At 39.0% G+C, this 20,019-nt stretch overlaps 1 protein-coding gene across 6 annotated transcripts in view; it reads right to left on the bottom strand.

The window, feature by feature from the left end:
• Positions 1-20,019, bottom strand: part of whrna (whirlin a) — a 75,562-nt gene that overhangs the window by 33,771 nt on the left and 21,772 nt on the right. For 4 of the 6 annotated variants that reach the window (XM_049737174.2, XM_049737179.2, XM_049737176.1 and 1 more), the window contains exons 2-4: positions 10,509-10,727; positions 8,775-8,900; positions 216-493 (exon numbers count right to left, since the gene is read on the bottom strand). In XM_049737174.2, the coding sequence (XP_049593131.1) occupies positions 216-493; positions 8,775-8,900; positions 10,509-10,727 (623 nt within the window). The remainder of the gene's footprint in view (positions 1-215; positions 494-8,774; positions 8,901-10,508; positions 10,728-20,019) is intronic. The other 2 variants (XM_049737175.2, XM_049737177.1) reach the window with 1 other exon arrangement.

Genomic DNA, 20,019 nt, shown 5'->3' with positions numbered 1-20,019 from the left:
AAAATAATTTTGTCTTGGAAAAAAAATAAAGCAACAACAGCCACTTCTGCCACTATTGCTCTAACGGTATCGAATGTTCACAAGGGCAATTCCACCCAAGCAATGGTGGGAGTATTTTTTATTATAAATACTCTTTGAAGGGAAATCAATATTATTAAAAGATGTGTCTGCATTGAAGATTTTTTGTCCAATACACATTCTTTTGGTAATCTTACCCTGCCATACTGCTGTTTGCGGAGCTCTCTGCAATTTGGGAGCTGGCAATCCACTTTGTTTCACCAACAACTGTCCTGGCATGAGGCAAGCGGCCCACATCTTTCACCGTCATCATCAGATGCCGCGACGACTTCAGTACTCTGACGGCTTCATCGTGAGGGATGTTCAAGAAGCTGCGGCCGTTTACTTCCAGAATTTGATCCCCGACCTGCGACGAGGGCAAGGAACAGAAAGGAGTGGTGGAGGGGCAAGATTGCAAGGGTGGGCTGGCCAGAGACTGTAACATGAATAGGTACACAGGTCAAAGGTCATAGAGAGGTGACAACAGATGGAGGAGGTAGAGGTGATTGAAACAATTAGGTTGTTGTATTATGTTTTTGGTTACACGTTTGGACCCTGCCTACAGATGTATTGTCTGCTCCTTAACAAAATTATTGGATCAACAACAAATGCAAAGTTCATGGCGCTATTAACCCTGATAATTTTTATGTTTCCATTTTCATGATTCTGTAGCTGAGTGTAAATAGGTGAATTGGGTTTGGAATTCCTCAATCCTGCTTTAAATGGTAAAATATCAGGAGCTCAGTGAATTCATCAATGGTGCATCACATTTTTATAACTGGTGGTCCAAACAATTTGTCAAGCATTCTACACTGTATACATTTGTCACACGCAGTAATATTGCAGTGTTAAATTTTGTATTGCGTAAAGAGCAGTATAAGTATGGACTGATTGCTGCAGCTTTTCTCAACTCTCAACTCTATTTATAGAACACTTTAAAAACAACCAGTTTCACACAAAGTTCTCCACATAAAGTTTGTTTATGCTCTGCTATGAGCTTGAACTCAAACAACATCAAACGTACTCTCATGTGTAAGACGTTGATTTAAACCACGGCTCCAGTCTCGTCTACAGATTATTTTTTTACACTTGATACCTTCACAATCTCTTAGTTTTTATTTGAAGTCAGGCCATTTCAAATGCAAAAGGGACAGGATGGTTTTTACTCCTGCAATGAATAAGCGCAAAAAAGTGACATTGGTCTGAGGTCAGACACTGCAGCCACAGCAAACAGTTGCCATCACAGCCGACAGGTAGAACTAAAGCCTCAGGGACAGATTCGAAAACTCGATTATAAGCATCTTGTTCCAGCTCTGCTTGACAAAAGAGACTAAAAAGTGGCAATAACCGCTCATTACTTTGCACTGTGTTTGACATCCCCTAGAGCAATATTTGCTGTGATGTTTTCAGTTTTTTCCAGATTTCAAATTGTGGCCTTGCAAATACAAGGAGCAAGCGCTTTCTTCTTCAATTAAAACTAATAATAAAATAAACTATTAAGAATCCAGACAAATTACTTTAAGGCGATACCTGCTGCAGGCAAACAAAAGGGGGTTTATTCTCATGATATTTGGGCATTTGTATGAGGTTGTGTTGTGCATCACCTGGCGCCATACGAAAAATGTCTTAGCATTTAGACAATCCCTGAGAGGTTTATCATTTCTACTTTAGTGAGATACAAGCATTGACAGTATTGTCGTATTACCGCAACTGCATTCATGTTTCTGCTCATCTGTTGGTATAGGACATGGTTAAATCGTCATTAATCGGAGTAAGAGGCTGAAGCTGTGAATAACAGTTACAATCAGACAAGCCGACTGTAAGCCTTGATGAGTATCGATTGTGATTCCGGAATAATAGGCCCAGCATTTTTGCTGCATTCTACTCGCTACGTATATTGCTTTCAGTCCTTTCCTTGCTCTCTTTGTCTCTCATTATTCTGCTCGCCATTCTCCTATCCCCCTCCTTCATTACCCCTCTATTTGACACAAGATGGGCCCCGCGCCGCGTCAAGAGCATTTTATTTTCTATGGTCAATCTCAGCCGCGCACGAGAGATGCCGTGAGGAAGTTAGATTCAATGCAATACAACAAAAGCCGTCGGAGAGTGAAGGATCAATGATGCCGTTGGATAATAATTTCCGTAAAGAGGACAAAAGTAACAAAAGGCTGCACTTACTCAAATGGTACAAGTTGTATTGAATTTTTCATCATGATTTGGACAGAATCAGAGAAGAATTTACAGTTACAAAGTCAGCTCATGTTGCAGCAATTTGTAGACAAGGCAGGCTTTTAAGACTTTTAAGTTCAGGAATAATATTAATTTAACTAAACATTGAGGCCACACTAATTGTTCTAAGAGTATTTATTTTGAGTTTAATTAGATTATTAAACACATTGTTAAAATTGTGTACAAAAACCTCTTCAACGGTTTAATTTGTAATCAGTACTGACTTTGGGAGGGAGAGCGAGAGAGAGTGTGTGTGTGTGTGTGTGTGTGTGTGTGTGTGTGTGTGTGTGTGTGTGTGTGTGTGTGTGTGTGTGCGTGTGTGTGTGCGTGTGTGTGTGTGTGTGTGTGTGTGTGTGTGTGTGTGTGTGTGTGTGTGAGAGAGAGTGAGAGAGAGAGAGAGAGAGAGAGGGGAGAGAGAGAGAGAGAGAGAGAGAGAGAGAGAGAGAGAGAGAGAGAGAGAGAGAGAGAGAGAGAGAGAAATTGCTAGCTGTGGTTTACAAGGCCTACTCAGATAATTCTTAAAGGAAACACAACTAACTTAGATACAAGGAAAAACACGCTTTTTGTTCACATTCATTCATGACAGCATCAATGCACACATCTGAGGAAGTGAGCCTCGACAGATAATCAGACAATGCAGACAATCTACATTATTGGAGTAGCAGCACTGTGTAATAAAATATCGTCCCTGTTTCCTTCCTCTGTGCTCGCTGGTTCCCAAATCATGTTTGAAAGGAAATGATTCACTTCAGTTATAGGCAGATTTATATGGAAATTGTGACTCACTTGGGACAAATCATCTCCTCTGTCTTCTCATTCTAACAGACCCCCCACCCCCCACTGGAGGGGTGCTGTGGGGGGCGATTGGGAGCAGACAAAAAGACAGCTGAAAGGTCTTCAATAACTAGCAATCATTTTATTGGCATACTAGCTAGGTAACTTGACCCGAGAGAGGCAGTAAGTGCCACAGGGCCTCCAAAGTAAAAGTTCTCAACTAAATTCTGAAATGGAAGAGTTCTACAAGAAGCAGCTAGTGTCTTACTCTCTCCCTTGTCACTTCTACTGTGGGAAAAGAATTTTGAGAACCAATTGCATTCACACTCAAAAAGTTACTCCACCATTTCTGGCATGGAAAAGCAGTGGGAATGTTAATTTATTTTCTGATTGGTCATCATTCCTTTCTATTTGACAATCAATGATTATTTCAAAGAGTATTTTATGGTAAACATAAACATATCCACTCTAGCTGTTTTCTGCACAGATGCAGTAAAATACAACGTTGGCACACTTCCTATCAGCTGATAATTAGACTGGAAAACAACAGTCATCGGATAATGCGGCATTTAGCTTTGTCCAATTTGGGTCTCCTGAGAGAGATAAAGTCAGATTTTAAAACTCAAGTATTTCCATGGTGGAACCATCCACAAATACCCATACAAGACAAAAAGTCACAAAAGACCTGGATATTCATCTTTAACCAGGACACATACAGTCCAAAGCCCTCTGATCCCCGAGACAGGTTGTCCAGTGCAACAAGGACATATTGCAGCATTATTGTCAAGTCAAGGTTGGTAAATCTCTTTTTACTGATCGATGCATCACTAGGACTGCTTGATCCCATTCCCAACAGGCAACAATCTTCAACCAAAAGAAAAAAAAAAAGAAAAAATCAGAACCATAATATGAAATAATACAGTAATTGAGATATCAGTACATGGTATGCATAGAAAAAATAAACATGGGGAACACATAACAATAAATCAGGGTACACTATATAAAACTAGAAAAATACTGATAAAACAGGTGAAAAATGCGGTAAGAGACTGCTGAACAAGTATTGTTTGTCCTCTGTGTATTCTGATCGTAAACTCAATATTAATAAAAGCCTAAGATATAGGTTTCACGCTTAAAGAGGAGAAAACTAAAAGTTTTGCTAATGAAAAGCATGGAATTGTTCATCTCAAAATTTTGATGAGCAGCAAGCAGGTCTTGTTGTCTCTGGAGTCCTAGTTCCATCACCACTAACCAATCACACAAGGCAATTTGAATGAAGTGGGCTCAGAAATATTTTCACTTTTTTTTTTAAGTTTCATGCACTAATTAATATGTGCATCTTTGTTAGGTCCAGATGGATGGAATTTTGGATGCTTGGTGGATGGCCACCATGTTCCAATAAGGCTGTAACGTTGGCAAGGAGGTGGTGGAGTGATGTTTTGAGCTGAAATAATGGCGAGGCAGATGGGAAGTCCCTTTAGGATGGCTTCATGTGTTAAATGACCTCTGCAGAATGTGTGCAGTCTCTAACTGAACATTTCCTGACATGATTTACAAAGAGCAGTGTTTTCTGTGAAGCACATTGAGTTGCCTTGTGTATGAAATATAAAAAAAACGTTGCCTCACATTTTCTGAAGTAATGTCATGGAAGACAACATCAAATCCCATGTTGTAAAATCCACCATTTAGGATTTACCTAAATACAATACATACATACGTAAATACATACATACATACATACATACATACATACATACATACATACATACATACATACATACATACATACATACATACATACATATATACATACATACATACATACTGCAACCCTATTGATAACATGTGGAACCTTCATAGAAAAATCAGAGTTTGTGAATGGCAGTACTTTGAATATCCTTCAAGAAAAATCAGAGTTAGTGAATGGCAATACACCGTACCTCAAAACAAATGTCAGAAAATATTTGTGCAGTTAAATATGATTAGGGTGCAAACTATTTACAGATTTACAAGTGCTAGGGATGACAGAATTGTTTAGGTGATATCGAAGAGGCGGGGCTTATATAATAAAATTTCAAGGCAGAATAATGGATGCTTATCAAAAAATCTCATTCTCTTTGAATTGTATCAAATATTTAGGAACAAAAACAAGGCTTGGTAATTTGGAGCACAGTGTAAAGAAACGACCCACTAAGATGATTCCCCAACAGTAGAGTAAGTAGAGAGCACAAAAAGCAAAACAAAACAGCAGTGCAAGATACCAACAGCAAGCAGCAGTTGTTATTCACTCCCTAAAATGGTCCCTTGTGGCTTGTGTGTATGAGAAAGGCGAGGTGCCTGTTAAGAGGTCTGACTTTGATCAATGGACCTCTGGGTAGCAATCACGCTTTACGGCTGTCTATATGTGGTCCCCAATTTGAATCTCATATTTATCGAAGATAGAAAAAGTGAACTTGCCTTCTGCCTTGCAATATTCAGGTACACCAGAGTCATGTTGTTTCACATTCATACTGCTACAAATGGTGGAAATAAACAAGCTTCGCTTGCCGTCATTCGATATTTAGACTGTTTTATGTAGCTAAATGAGGTAACATAGCACCTGTATTTAAAAAAGAAAAAATAGGACCGCAATAACGTACTGTGAATAATAGTTTGATTTTAAATTGAGCACTATAATTTTTGTACAACCCACACTTTTTATCAAGTTTTTGTACTAAAGCTCAGAGTACAGAGCCCCAAAGCCACCATGCATTGCCGAAGCTATCTATAGTGCTCAATTAGCCTATCATGCATGTGTTTGGGAAGTGGGAGGAAACCGGTGCCCGGAGAAAACCTACGCAGGCACAGGGAGAACATGCAAACTACACACCGGGAGGGCCGGAGGTGGAATCCAACCCGCACCCTCTGAACTGTGAGGCGGACATGTTTTTTTTTTCTTGTCAAATAAAATTGTATGCAAAACAAGGCAACTGTACCTTAAAGTACGTTCAGAATTTATACAATTCATTTCAATCTTCTGATTACTGTGCCACCCATTGAAATATGGTCATCTATAGTTGTCTGTCATTGTGAGTTATTGCTAGATGCCAGATGACTGAAATGTCAGTAAATGACCTTGTTGTTTGCTAAGCCTCTTTTTTTGTCACACTGTTATGTGCTGTCTCAGCAGGATTGCTTTATCATCACACAGGATGGAAAATCACCCCTGTGCAAATGAGAAATCCTTGGCCTGGAGCCATTAACATGCTCACAGCTCTCTTCATTTAGTTAGACAACCCTCATGTGAATTCAATGTTTAGGCTTGGGGTTCAGAAAAAAAATCAAACTTAATGGGGACATCAAACTCAGAAAATATGACTTATATGTTATATATGAGGGCGGCTCGGTGGGGCACTGGGTAGCACGTCCGCCTCACAGTTAGGAGGGTGCGGGTTCGATTCCACCTCCGGCCCTCCCTGTGCGGAGTTTGCATGTTCTCCCCGAGCCCGCGTGGGTTTTCTCCGGGCACTCTGGTTTCCTCCCACATCCCAAAAACATGCTTGGTAGGCCGATTGAGCACTCCAAATTGTCCCTAGGTGTGAGTGCGAGTGCGAATGGTTGTCTCTGTGTGCCCTGCGATTGACTGGCAACCGGTTCAGGGTGTCCCCCGCCTACTGCCCGATGACGGCTGGGATAGGCTCCAGCATGCCCGCGACCCCCGTGGGGACTAACGGGTTCAGAAAATGGATGGATGGTTTCAGAATCGGGAATCGAACCCACACCCTCCTAACTGTGAGGCGGACGTGCTACCCAGTGCGCCACCAAGCCGCCTCAAACTGAAACCAACGATAGCAATGAAGCCTCAAGGACTGAGTGATAGAAATTTTGTTCTGTTCACATGACAACTGCTTTGACTTTACTGCAGGGATGACCTTTTCCTCCCAACTTTAATGAAATTAAACTGAACCAGGGCAACAGCAACAATAGGGCATTGGGCAGGGCTGACCTTTCTCATACTTCTTGGTTAAGAGTTGTTATTTGGCAGACTTAGTCCTAATAGAAAAGAACAAACTATATATGTATTGTGTTCATTCACAAACCATGAAAAACATTCAATTAACTCCTTTTAGGGAGACGAGACAATATTTAGAACATTTTTGGAGCATGGAGTAGGATTTGTATTCTTGCCTTATTTATTTATTTTGGTATCTAACCCACATTTGTTGGGATGATTCTATTTGTCCTCGCAGTAAGTAAGTACAATTTCAAAATGGCACTTAAAGGTTGAGCATGCAGTTGTCAAACTGCTAGCAAGATTTAAATCAATCAAGTCTCTGTGGTACGCCAAGACCCAGAAGTCCATTGCTGCCTCATAGCAACAGAGTCGGGATCAGAATCACTCTTCCTTCCACACACAGACACAAGGAATTAGTTATCAGTCCAGTAGTAATACAGAGTGTATGTATTCAAACATACAGTACATGTTACAGAAAGTAATCAGATCTAGAATTGAGAGAATTGCCAATTTGGTTAAATGGAGGACGGTTTATGCCATCATTGGAGAAAGTAAGATTTTCAATTCATAATTCAGTTTCATAATTTTAGTGTTTGTTAGATCTGTTAGATCACTAGTGTGATCCCACTCACATTTGCTACTGTGGTATCCATAGCAACCACCCACATCTTCGAGAGAAAATGCTTGCAAAGAAGTACCGAAGGGAAGAGATTGTCTGCGTATCAGATGTTAAATGTGATTACCAACAGTCTTCTGATAAAAAAAACAACTTTAAAACAAAACACATAAATGAAGAATTAAGCCAGCTGAAAAAGCAGTCAGAAGAAATCTACCGATGTACCATCCATCCATCCATCCATCCATCCATCCATCCATCCATCCATCCATCCATCCATCCATCCATCCATCCATCCATCCATCCATCCATCCATCCATCCATCCATCCATCCATCCATCCATCCATCCATCCATCCATCCATCCATCGTCTTTTCTGCCGATCTTGTTCGACATCACAGGGAAGGTGACTAAGCACATGCTTGGTTTTACCAATCCATCAGCAGACAGATATACAGTGACAGCCATTCACTCTCAGCCAACAAAACATGCATGTAGGAGAAAGCGAGAGCAATTGGAAAATATCCACAATTCATCTGTCAGGCTGATAGATGACATGTTAACAGTAACCTTCTGCAAACTAAATGTATAATTTCATTATAGGTGGATATAGGGCTCCTTTGTTTTTAAAAAGACATCCAGGTATTAATCCACTCCATAAGAAACAGTTTTGTATTTTTCTTCAGGAAAGTGGCAAATCTAGTCTAAATGTTAGTTTTCTCCTAGCATAAAACTGTCTCGGTGGTGTTTCGATTAGCAAAGGTTTGAACCTAACCTTTATTTTAACCTTTATTTAACCAGGCAAACAATTAAGAACAAGTTCGGCCTGACAACCTAAGAAGTAAAACATGTCTCAATGAGGTTGTCTGCTGCCAGGTCAACATTCCAAATGAGAATTTTTGTATATTTGTTATGCCAGCTTTTGAATCACACACAGGTTACACATTCAAAGAATTGCAGCATATAAACTTTTTTGTTGTTGCACATGAGTGCAACCTACCTCTGCGATTCCTTTGGGAAAGCCAGCAACCACACAAAATGTTTAGTCTAATTTAACGTGAGTTTGATGAAAATGAGCAATAGCAAGAAAGACAGTCACCATACCTTGAGCCCTCCACACTCTGCTGCTGATCCATGATCCACTCCAGTGATGTAAATACCCAACGCGTATTCTGCACCCCCTCGGATCATAAGGCCCAGGGATCGACCATCATCCAAAACCAAGTTGACCTGTATCAATCAACATGAAATTTGCTCAAGTCAGTTCTAGAATGGTTCCAGATAGAAACAAGTTGCATTTAGAGAAAAAATATATATCTTGTCATTCTATCATATTGTCTCATAGCAAAAGATTGAGACAAACTAAACATTTTCAGGAATGCATCCCCTCCAGCCTTCAGAACATTTGTTAAATACATAAGGAATGATCCAAACCCTTTTATATTTTAACACATATCTTTCCCCCTCAACACACAGGACTGATCATGATTCAAACAAATAGCAATTCTGAAAGCTATAGAGCAAGGGTCACCAACCTTTCTTAAAACGAGGGCTACTTCCGGGGTACTGATTAAGGCAAAGGGCTACCAGTTTGACACAAACTTCTGAAATAGCCAATCTGCTCAATTTAGCTTTAACTATGTGTTATTATTAATTGTCATTTCCAGTTCACATATAAGTGTGATTTTAAACAAGAATAGCAAAAATAAAATAAAATAAACAGATGCAGCTCACTGTGTATAAGTGCCGCTATTTGAGCTTATTTCAGAACAGCCCTGCCGGCAACTCACGCTGTCCTCACGGGCGACCTGGTGCCCGCGGGCACCATGTTGGTGACCCCTGCTATAGAGACACCTGGCATGTAGAAAGAAAGGAGATATAACCTGGAATGAGAAGCCACTGCCCAGAATTCTTACATTTCAAATTCCAGGTTCACATACTGTATAGTGACACAGCCTCAGCAGCTGTATTAGTACATGAAACACTTTTGTTAGAATAATTCACAGTACAGTATCGTTATTAATAATAATTAAAAAAAAACATATTATTTTATAGCCATATCTCCCAGCTGTAGTCTGGCAACCTGACTCAGATGCTGTCAGAATGAAAAAAAAGAAAAGTATTCATATTATTTTTTATTATTTCATTAACATACCATTTATTATTCTCCACTATTTTCTTGCCATTTCTTAATTTGCGGCACAGAAACTATTAGGAGTTCATTCCGATCAGCATAGTACACTTCTTTTATGATGCATAGAATTTATTTTTACACATAGACAGGTTCAGTAATGGCTTAGCCATGCCTAATGTTAATTTGTGATTGTTATCAAGGAACCCAAACACAAATGTACCCTGTAATGTGGCTGGGGTATGTGTACAGATATTTCCGCAAATATTTTTCGAAACAATGATGTACGTGACAAAACGTTCAATGTGAAATAAATAGTCTGTTACTTTTTGCAGTCTTAGGTCCATTTAAAGATTAATGCCCATTACAGAGGCAACATCTTCCTCTGTCCCTCCAGGGGAAGTGGACGAGATTTTGGAGTGAGATAGATGAGGTACTTTAGACGACAGAATTTCCTTTTGCCTTTTTACATGCATTAATATTCTAGTTTTCTGGCTCATAGAGCTTTTGAGAAAGGTTGATGGTTCAAGAAGTATAACAACGATAACTTCTCGATGAAACATTAAAAACGCACGAAAGCGTGAAATTCCCGTAAGCTGCGTCACGTCAAGCAGAAACAGTTAAAAAGTCCATAATGAAGGCAGGGACTCTTATTCTAACCATGAATTCTACTGGGCATACAGTGCTTAGTTTCTCACAAGCCTCACCTTCTTCTCATCTCCTTCCTGCAGGAGCTGCATGTTGCTACGTCGCTGGCTGTCACTTCTTCTGAGGGCGGCACTGTGATGTTCAGGTAGGTCAGGAGGAGGGGACACGCTATGGCCCAAAGGGTCAACCCATGTATAGACATGGTTGGTCACATAGCCGCCTGGAATCCTCCCCACTGAGCGTACAGAGAGGTTAAGCTTTTTATTGCCCTTCAGCACCTGAGAAATGGACAAGGGAGAATTGTTGAAATTATCAAAACTCACTTCTTACAATATACAGAAATAGCAACAAAGAAATGTATCCAGACATGAATATGTCTAAAATAGAATTGCAGCAGGGTGACCAAAACCTTGAACTCAAAAAAGGGCCACATGCTGTCATGTCAGGTAAAGAGCGTGTCAATGGTCTCGGGTTGTCTGAGTGCGAGGGAGCAACACTTCATTGAGAAAACCATTATTTCCAAAATGAACTTCTGTATGGACACTAAAACGGAAAGTGAAACGGTCTCCACCATTCACCTTCCATCTGATATGAATGGTAAAATGGTGACCATGTTGGATGTTTTGGGGCTCCGCATACAATACACTGGCATCGCACTATTTATTGAACCATAGAAACATGGCATGGTTGTCAAAGAAGAAGGAGATGACCAAAAAGAAGATTAAATGGTAATATTCAATCACCCCATTTATAGATTGCACCAGCAATTTTCAACGACAGAAAGTCTATGCGCTTCACTCTCTCGCCACAGGTTAAATTGAAATGATAAATATAGATGAGCATTATTGTAAAACCCAATACAGGCTGTGTACCTCCATAACACCTGGAACCTTTTTAAGAGATTTATGATTGGCTGTTACGTCTACGAACTTGAAAGTCTGTGCACTGGCAATTCAAATTCCAAAGCACAGCAAAACCAAAAACCTATCCTACTGGTCACTATGGGTGTTATTTTGACAAATTATTGACTAATGTCAAGTGTTGAAAATGTCTTGCATGCATTAATAACGTGTTTGCAACAGTTTTTGGTGTCACCTGAAAAATGACTACTTTGGAGGTTGACGTCCTGAAAAACTAGAAACTGTCTTTCGTGAGATAGTGTAACCAAGGAATTTACAGCAGATTCTAACTAAATCATTCAAATACCCCCAAATGGACACATACACGAAAAGTAGATATAAGGTATATGTTACAGCACGGGTGTCAAACTCAAGGCCTGGGGGCCAGATACGGCCCGCCACATAATTTTATGTGGCCCGCGAAGACAAATTGAGCATCAAATTCGTGTGTCCTTACTAGAATTGCAAATTGTCTTTATTTTTAATAATATATATATTTTTTTAATATTTCACCAGTTTTTGCTTGTCTGATTTGAAAACGAGTTATTTGTCAGTTTGTTTTGTAGCTTTTACTGTATATAATATGAGGTGCTCATACATTTATTTGGGTTGACAAGTCATAATGGCCCTCTGAAAGAAGCTATGACTACAATGCGGCCCGGGGAAAAAAATGAGTTTGACACTCTTGCGTTACAGTAATACATTTTCATAAGAAATTGCTGTTGGCTGTGGTTTATTGTCTTCTATTGGCTTTGGGTACGTGGAACACTTTGGCCGATCGATATATTCCAATGTAGCTGGACTGCTCATAAAATCAGACCAAACGGGGCAGTTCAAGAAATACCCAGAGGCCTTAGTATTTCTGGTTGTTGACTTTAACAGCTGCAGACTGTTACTGTTGTGATTTCAAAAGTGCAAAAGGGGTAGGATATGGCATTTGACAAATGAAAAGAAAAATGCATATCAAAGGGACTGTTTTGGGGATAATTAAATTCAAGTAAGCTGGTTGAGTTGATATGAAATTCCACAATGTGTAATGGTGAGGAATTATCTTCTTCCACTTCCTCCCTAACGAAAAAAGCAACATGAGGTGAAAAAAAGCAATATTTCGTAGCTCCCCAAAGAATCACAAAATAATTTTAGTGGTGCATCTGGCTCGAAGGGCGGTGTGCCTCAGTGAGAGTTTCCATTACAGTTGGAGCATGTCCTCAAGAGACACCACCATGATTTAGTTGCCCCAACGACTCTTAAGGCAGAAAACAAGGGGGCCATGTGAACCGTGTTCTTGAAAATCATGACAAATAAGGTGAACCTGTAGCGAAATCACATTTAAGCTTCACAGGGAATCATTAAGTCTTCACCTAAATCACAATGTTGCAGAGTGAAACCATTACAGATGGGAATTTTTTTAACACTTCCGGTTCAAACCTGTACACAGTGACTACTAAAGCTAAATTTATCGCTCGGTGTTGTCATACAGAAATTACTGCTCTTGGCTTGCGCAAAAACGAATGTCTTTTTTAGTGAAGCACAATGCAAGCTTTTAAAATACTGCCCTTCAGAGTGCTGTGCTCACTCTATACATTTTCTTCTACACTGACTTAGTACCTGGGGAATTCAGATAAATCCACTTACGAAAACAAATGTTCCCCATTGAATCCAAATTTTAACATCAGTCTTCCTTTGCGTTTGCTGGCTCCTGGTGGTTACAAGCAACAATTTTTAGTATGTACATTAAGTAATCTGTCAGGAGTACAGAAAGGGGGAAAATTAAAAGCAGATAGTATACATATATATGGTCCCCTCCAAAAGTATTGGAACTGTAAGGTCAATTCCTTTGTTATTGTATTCTGAAGACATTTGGGTCTCAGGTCAAAAGATGAATATGATTACGTATGTACGTATGTATGCATTTATTCATTCATGGAATAAGTACACTCAATAGGTTTAATGCTATGAGTCATGGTGCAAGGCAACTGAGAAGTACGGCAACGTGGAAAGAGTCTAAATGAGTTGGTGGGCAAAAGGAATCATAAGGTCGAGGCTAGGATGAAACAAACAGCTTCATAATCCTTGGAGCAAAATGTATGATTGTCAAGTCGCCCACACTTTTGTGGGGTTACACTGCAGCTCCCCACTTGAAAGGCGCTTGGACAAAAGGATTTGAACTGGACTTCACTCAGTGATCATGACTGTTTTTTTTTTTTCCTTGTCTTTGGTTTATTTGCATCTTCAGCCAAACACAGCCAAACACGGCCAAACATGGCCAACACAGCCAACACAGCTGACACAGGTGAAAAACCTTAAAATAAACACAAATAGATGGTCAAACTCTAAACCATAATTAAGCAATACAATCCAAAATCAAATACTTAGGTTTTAAATACTAAGTCAGGATGACTTAGCCAAACAGCTTTCAACCCTGGTAAGTACATACAAACATTTTTCCCGATTTCTTTTTTAGCTTTTACTTTTTAGAATACACCACATAATTTACCACAATTTCACTATAATGTTTAGCATAACCATAACCCATACATATTAATTTCCTAAGCCACCCAGATGTGAGGTGTAGCCCCATATTCAAATGTCCAAAGGGTCACCGGCTCCTTCTTTTGTTTCGTTTTCCAAGCTTTCCGCTGCAGTCCTGCCCTTTGGAAATGCTGCCTTGTCTAAATCATGGCAGGTTACCGTGAGCTCCAACACTCTCCCTCTTAATTAACCCCACCTGGTGCTCTCAACAGCCTGCCTCCTTGGGTGTGGCTGAGACACACCCAGGCAGAGAGGGTGCGGCTTCCAACTCGTCTCAACAATGATTATGACCATGCGATGATGGAACACGTCTTCATGCAAAACCACAAACGCTGAGGAAATATGAAAACACAAACATGAGAGAGAGAGAGAGAGAGAGAGAGAGAGAGAGAGAGAGAGAGAGAGAGAGAGAGAGAGAGAGAGAGAGAGAGAGAGAGAGAGAGAGAATTTATGTGGTTTACAAGGCCGACTTGGATAATTCCGCTTTTAAAACTAACCCTAACCCTAACCAGCACCCCTAATGGTATCTTATGTACAGCGATAGTATTTATTTTATACTATTACAACACTGCATAAAATTCTAAGTTAATATAAGATGTTGTAACTGTATATTTATGGACCATGCCTAAAAGTAGAATATTTTATTTTTATTGTGTTCTGTTGCCAGTTCAAAAGCACAAAATCTATATAATTTAAAAAAGCCTCAAATGAAAGCATTAATAAAAAAATGACAGCACGTTTTATTTGTAAGAGAAGGGGAAAACAGCCCATCAGTTGAAAGCATTTTTTTGAGTGGATATCAAATGTAATAATAGTAAGGGTTGAAACCATTCATTGCCTATTGTACAAACTAATTGCACAGGCCTAATACTTGAGAGTGTACGTGTCAAATCAAGTGTATTCAAGCTTGCCATCATTGCAAACTGCCAAACACACAAGCACTCACAAGCACGCACACACACGCACACACACGCACGGACACATTAGATCCGAGGTACGAATATGGATGCACATATAACTGGGCACCATGTTTCAACCAGGAAAATTGCCTTTTCTCCTGTGTGTTTACTACTGTCAGATTGGATCTATCAACGGGTGCAGAAACACACATTCTCATTCGACATACGTGAAGGTAAGATTTGTGAGAAGCTTTCACAACAATGACAAAAATTCTAAATCCAATGAAATATTGTCCACATTGATAGTACTTTAGAGAGAGCAACAGATCAGCATTCAGATGGCAATGTAGTGAAACTGAGAGGGAAATGTGTGGAGTTGCACACACGTCATAGACAATGATTCATGACATCCACGTGTAAAAAGAAGCAATGCTGGTTAGCGGGCATCTGTGAATTCCACCTGGAATGGCAAATTAGTTATTTTCAATTCTTAACACACAATGAAAATACTGCACAAAATCTGGTGTTCATATGCCGCTATAACAATGTTTGAAAAGCAGTCAGCAAAGTATAATGCTTTTGAGTCAGGTAGATATGATACATGATTTTGAACTGACAGTAACATGACTATTTCTGAAATATTCTAGTAATGTAGTGACCCTTGACTGTTTAACTACCATCACATGAGAATATCGTCTCCTGCTCATGTGTTGTTTCAATTTCTGTGTCAAGTGGGAGCAAACTCAAACAATGAATTGAAAAGAAAGTGTTTCGAAAGCAAGCTCTTGTAGGGTTACAGTGAAGGTTAGCATTGTGTTATTCCAGTTGCAATAGACAACAATAACCAGTCTCAGACCCATTGAACTGCAGAGCGTACACACATTTGTCCGCTAGCTGTAGGCAAGTGGATCTGCCAGTGGTGCAAATGGAGCTATTGATGCTGTTCAATAATGGCAAATCTTCAATTTCCAATCCATCTATCAGCTGTGTGTTCCATTAGGGTGGGAGGGCAAAGTTGGCGACCGCAACCTCGTGCAAACATGAGCAAAAGCAATGAATAAATTCAAGTGGTGCTTGCTGTGAATTTCACAGCAGTTTAGTTTGTAAGTCTGATGTGTAGCATTACAATGTGGTAACCATCCAAACACATAACAGATACACTTATAAATCGGATTCATTGGATTACAGTATTTGGGGAAACCATCTACTATTTATTTTCTCCATTAGGGTCTGGGATAACTGGAACTTTTCAAGATTACTTTATACATATACGTATTTTAGGCGCACCTTCAGTGAATGGCCCATTTTAAAACTTTGTCCATATATAAGGTGCACCGAATTATAAGGGGCAACTTCAATTAATTGGCCATTTTAAAACTTTGTCCATATATAAGATTTATACATTTGGCCTGCGGGCCGGACTTTGGACACGCCTGCTGTAGTGGCTCAATATTGGTCTATATATAAGGCACACCTGATTATAAGGCGCACTGTCAGCTTTTGAGAAAATTGGAGGTTTTTAGGTGCGCCTTATAGTGCGGAAAATACGGTATTCGATTGGAAGGAATTGATTTAAGCCATTTGCTGTAGCAAGCAATGACTATTCTGCAAATGGGCCTGGCAGTGAAAAAATATCAAACATAGTCTGAGTGCCCACCAATTCATTACTGAGCAGGAACTCAGTAACTACCATATGTAAACTCTGACAAAAGATGACATCTGATATCAAGTGTCAAATTAATACATAATAATCCCGCACGAGTCACAATTTTGGTTCGGTGTAAATAAATTGGTAGATAACCAATTAATTATTTCTTTAAAATTCTGACAATGGGTGGAAATAATTGTTAATTAAACATGTCTTAAAGAAATTCAGCCCAAATGGAGTGCAATACTTGACTGCATAAAGTAGTGGACCCATTGATTCAGTCTGAGCTAGTTTAAAAAAAAAAATGATCCGAAGAAAATGAGATCAGTTCAAGTGTACGGCACATTGAGGTAGATGTTCTGTTGCGCAACTCCTCTGGCCAGCGTTCAACTGCGTATAATGAGAGTAAGGAGAGTGGCATAGAAATAGCAATTAAAAAAATAGCAAGTCATTGCAATTCCTCTACAATTTAACACACTTTTGCAAACTGTATATTTAGTGTACTACAGCTATGTAGCATAAAAGTGAGCACCATGGCTACCTATACTCACAACAACACAACTAGTGAGACCGGAATATTTTGCCAGCTGTTTGAGCATAAACATCTGCATTGGTAGGATAGTAATAATGTGTTTGGAACCCAAATTAAATAAACACTTGGAAGGATTGTTGAATAAATGACAAGCCAGCCACCACAGACTTAATGGAGTCAAGTCATCTATCACAGGGATTAGCCAGAGAAAAACATCCACAATACTCATCTCCTCTAATCCTCAAATTCCCCCAATCTGTCTATCCTTCTCTGTTCCTCTCATTAACTTGAATTAATGTGATGGAACACCTGCACTGACATACACAACACACCAGCGGGACAATTTGAGTGAATTCAAATTGAGTCATGAATAAGAGATTTTTTTTCCTTTCTTCACATCAAAGAAAGGCATGTCATAAGACATTACGGTATTTTTATAAATTAATATTGCAAATATTTACTAAGAAGGAATATGCTTGTGACAAATCTACCAAAAATATATATGTTATATGATTAAGTCTATTAACATTTTACCGGTTATTTCTTGATAAATTGTCTTGTACAATACACAACAAGAGTCAAAATTGCAACTTTCAAAATTGAATGAGCAACTCTGTTATTGTGGTGGCATTTAGTTTCATAGGCTATAAACATAATTTTGGATTTGAATGAAAACATCATCATTCTCTTTGTGCAGATCCAAGTTGGTGTCACAATGCTAATGCTTACCTGGCGGATAAATTATTACCCCCCCCCCCCCCATCTGAAATTTTGAGTCCCATAAATACAATTTCTTTTACCCACAAAAAAATTGTATCATTAATATCTGAATTCTCTTACTGAAAAAAAAACCCAGCATCTTCATAACAGAATAAATGGTGGCACATGAAGTGGTGAAAGTTCAGTGAAGTGAGAAAAGCCAATTTTTGTTTGTTCAAAGAGAGAGAGTTAAATACTCTGATTTGCTGACGGGGCAATAAATTAATCTACCCCCAACTTGTTATAGTACAGTAGCTCATTAATCAGAGAAGCCTCCTATTGCGTCCCTCTATTGTCCCTCAGCAATTGTGATCTACAGGACCACCTCTAGATGCCAAAACTACTTCAATGCTGGCTGTGAGTAGTTGAGGGAAAAAGAAGAACATAGACAACATAGAGACACGCGGATCTCAGTCTGTGTTTAATGGCCCATTGTATATTTGCATTACATCAGCATCTGGTTCATAATGTGGAACTTGGAAAAGTCTTAACGTGAAGACCCTATTCATATTTTAGAAACAATTCCACGGCAGCCCAATTAACTAGAATGTTGCATGGCAGACCAATTAACTAGAATGTTGCCAGAGATTAGCATGGCAGACCAATTAACTAGAATGTTGCCAGAGATTGTTAAATCTGCTAACACTGTGGTGGTGATCAATTCTAAAGCACTTTATTAGTCATTGAATGTACTGTTAACTCAATGAGTTGTGTTTATCCTATACTCAGGTTCCCTGAAGGGAGATGTGATAATTACGCTATCATTAACATGATTCCTAAGACACTTTTCCAATGGCTTCAATAGAAAGTTTGAATAGAAAATGAGCAGTTTTAGTGGTGAATGGTTGTGAAAAATGTAAACAGATAACAAAGGCTGATCCAAGTTTCATTAGCATTCACAAGATTCATTCACCAGAACCATCAATCCAAGATTTTGAATTACGATGACAAACAGTATTACTCTAACTTGATAGGTACATAGAGCTGACTAGCCTGCTAATATGGTATAACTTTACAAACCCATTTCACAATTTGAACCTTTCACATCCACCAAATACTGTCATTACCTTTTGTATGTTTTTTGATACTCTTTTCAGTTCAACAAAATTCAACATACAAAACTCACTTTCCACATTGCTTACTATGATCAGCAGGTAAGGATTTCTGCATACATTACAAACGTAACCAAATGGACCAACTAGATTTTGCCATTTGTGTAGCAATGTGATTACTTACATCATTCATTTTAATAATTAAATTCACACTTAGTGTTGTGGCCATGTTTTGTCAAAACAAAATAAAGTCATGTATATGTTTGATGGACAGAAACATCTGTCAGCAGCTGGGAATCCAGCTATTTTTTTTTTAATATGATGCTTGTGTTCATAAGGGGTGTCAGTGAGCAGGAGCAAATCCCAGCTGACTTTGAGTGAGAGGGGAACCTTAAACTAGTTGGCCATCAATCACTGGGCATCTAATAAACAAACAACAAATTATTATTGTTTACGATGTGGAGTTGTCAGTGAACCTATTGACCCTTTTTTCAGAATATGAGAGGAGGTAGTCCAATCAACTGTACAAAGAACATGAAAATGTCACATTTCTGTGCTTTCCCAAAACTCTTGAATGGGAAATTGTAATATTTGAGACATATTCATAGATTTTAAGTTATATGGCGTGAGCTAACTAATAAAGGGTATCTCGACTTTTTCTTTTCACTATTACAGGAGAATGTTGACGGGAGAAGCAAGGAATAAATGCTGCTTATCAGCTAGCATTAGCATGTGCCTTTTTAGATACTACTTGAGCTTTTATTACATTTCAGGGCAGACTATATATTTATTTTGAAAGTAACTGTGCTACTGCTCTCATTTGTAGTAAAATATTGCCACACGCTTGAGGTTGTCCTCTCCATAGACATAAAGCTACTGACTACCATAAACTGACTACCATATAAAGATTTTCTGTGCATGCAAACTAATATAAATGTACAATATTCAATAAATAATAACTCAAGTAGTTGGTGTGAAGTGTATACTATGTCTGCTATTTGAAAATGGATAAAAAGAAGCCTTTGGGAGCCATTTTGAATGCGCTTGGAGAAGCTACTAAAATTTAACGATGCTAATATATTTATTTTACAGGTTGTCAGTGGTGATGGTCATGTATGTGGCTTCAGGGAGATACGAGACAATCGTTGGTCACCTCACTGTGTGCTATCCTACGCTGTGTTCTCACAAACTTCTCTCACTACAAATTATCACCCAGGGACACTTTCAAGCAGAAACACGACTTCACAGT

This window comes from Syngnathus scovelli, chromosome 13, assembly GCF_024217435.2.
Source record: "Syngnathus scovelli strain Florida chromosome 13, RoL_Ssco_1.2, whole genome shotgun sequence".
Classification (NCBI taxonomy): Eukaryota; Metazoa; Chordata; class Actinopteri; order Syngnathiformes; family Syngnathidae; genus Syngnathus; species Syngnathus scovelli.
This window is presented reverse-complemented; position numbering and strand designations above follow the sequence as displayed.